At 33.8% G+C, this 2,010-nt stretch overlaps 1 protein-coding gene across 1 annotated transcript; it reads right to left on the reverse strand.

The window, feature by feature from the left end:
• Positions 1-1,353: 1,353 nt before the first annotated feature.
• LOC132191062 (aspartic proteinase CDR1-like) lies at positions 1,354-1,894 on the reverse strand. The gene is made up of 2 exons (XM_059606082.1): positions 1,858-1,894; positions 1,354-1,775 (listed from the first exon to the last, which is right to left on the reverse strand). Exons 1-2 carry the CDS (start codon positions 1,892-1,894, stop codon positions 1,354-1,356), a joined length of 459 nt encoding a protein of 152 aa, XP_059462065.1.
• Between the last annotated feature and the right edge of the window lie 116 nt (positions 1,895-2,010).

A 2,010-nucleotide genomic window follows, 5' to 3' on the forward strand; every position in this document is an offset into this window, starting at 1 on the left:
AAACTATAATACCTTAATCGCATTCATAAAAATTAGTTAGAAATAAAATGCAATTCATAATTGTTGACGCTACCAAAGTGATGGAAAAAATAATCTCTCCCTCTGCCCTCTGCGTCACATTGATTCAAGTTCATCATAGCCAGTAGCCCCGTAGTGAAGATATACAGAGAGAATAGGCTGAGCAGGAGCACGAGCCCGAAGCCCATGGCAGTAACTCCAATGAGTCCATATAGGTCCATAAAAGCCTGGCCCAAAAAGATCATCAGTAAATTGCTTGACAAAATGAACATTTTTATGGTTTAGATTATATTTTACAAAATTTAATGATATATATATATATATATATATATATAATACATTGAAATTTTTTAAACAATATGATAACACAAGTAACATATACATGGTTCTATGCAGTAAAATTTAATGTAAATTATAAAATAATTATTTCTCTATTTAAAGTTGTCATATTCTGCTAGTTCAATGCAAAACAAAACTAGATATTAGTCCATAAACATTTAGTCGATTTTAATTTAGTTTTGAGTTTTCAATTCGACAATCAAATTTTTAGATATAGTTCAAAGTTTCAAATAAATTCGTATTGCAACAGAATTTATATCTAAACAGAAGTCTTGAACCAGAGTAATTATAGGAGGCTTGGCCTACTTGTGTCCTACTCCAATGATGATTTTAATAGCCAAATCATTTTTAGTGGGCCATTTATAATTACTCAAGACCACTAGATTTAGGAGCCCTCCAAACAAAGGAGACCGGGATCAAGTTGGCAAAGAGAAGTAAACTTCTTTGTCCGATTTTATAGATAAATAATACAATTTTACATTAATTTTGAAAACACACTATTTTAAAGATAAACCGACCTAGAGTCTTAATTATAGTTGAACTTTGTGTGTTTTGTTATTAAACTAGAATTCGATCGTTTCCTTAGTCAATTCAAATCCTATATATATTTTAAGTTCTATATATTACGTACGCCCTTTATTATTTTTTGTTTTCTTGTCAAAATTAATTATTTTTTGTTCGCCACATGTCTCACATTTAACATGTAATACGCATGATATCAACGCCATGTCCACAAACTTAATTAATTGCCACATCAATCAAGCAACAACGTCGATCTCCAGGCCAAACAAAACCCAAAACCAAACTTGCGTACAGAATTCAAACCCAAAAAACACTCGTATGCTAATTAATCAAGGGTTTAATTTGTAGCATTACTATATTTGATGCATTTTCTAAAGTTAATGATTTTTTTTTTTTTTTTAATAACTTTTGGAAGAAAACAAATACTTTTCACTTCATAATGATCCGACATCTTCAACGAGAAACTGACAAACCTTAGTATTTGGTGCAGTCGGTCGGCTTGAAAGAGACCGTCATTTTTTCCATATCATATCCGATCAAGAAATTCGATTGAGCATAGTTTCCATATAACCCAAATCCATCACCAATATTGTTGTTAGAAGGATACACTTCAAAGCAGGTAATCCCATTTTCAGCTTCAAAGGTGTGTATGGGCATTAGCAACACATCTGCACCCTCAAAATGGACAGTCAAAATTGGTACGTTGAGATTATTTGCATTTATATAGCAAAGCCTGGGAAGATATACAGCAATGGAATCCGACAGAATCTGCTGCTTCACTTCTGCCACTAAGCGGTCGTGAAAATCTTGTGGCAGATACATTTCCGGAGTTCCTGAATCGAGAAACACGTTTCCCACAGAAACCGTACCAGAAATGTTGTAGGGCAAATATTTTTCTCCAACAAATTCCTCTTAGTGTGACAAAATACAAAGGGCTGTCGTTTTTGGATATCAAAGGTGTTGAAACTGAAACCACACCATCACCCAAAACTTCACTGCCATTGCCAAAACTCATCTTGCTTGGAATGCTCGGACCAGTTCCAAATGGCGAAAAGCAATGGGAGAAACTTTTGCTGCCAAAGGTGGAAGCTATTTGAGAAACAAAGGATAAAATCCCTCCTCCTAACCCAA

The sequence above is a fragment of the Corylus avellana genome, chromosome ca8 (assembly GCF_901000735.1).
Source record: "Corylus avellana chromosome ca8, CavTom2PMs-1.0".
NCBI lineage: Eukaryota > Viridiplantae > Streptophyta > Magnoliopsida > Fagales > Betulaceae > Corylus > Corylus avellana.

What these genes read in the sequence shown, in the direction of transcription:
- LOC132191062 (XM_059606082.1), bottom strand. Translation starts at nt 1,894, where the DNA reads ATGAGTTTTGGCAATGGCAGTGAAGTTTTGGGTGATG. An exon ending in CAGTGAAGTTTTGGGTGATG is followed by an intron (nt 1,776 to 1,857) that starts GTGTGGTTTCAG and finishes AATTTGTTGGAG; the next exon opens with AAAAATATTTGCCCTACAAC.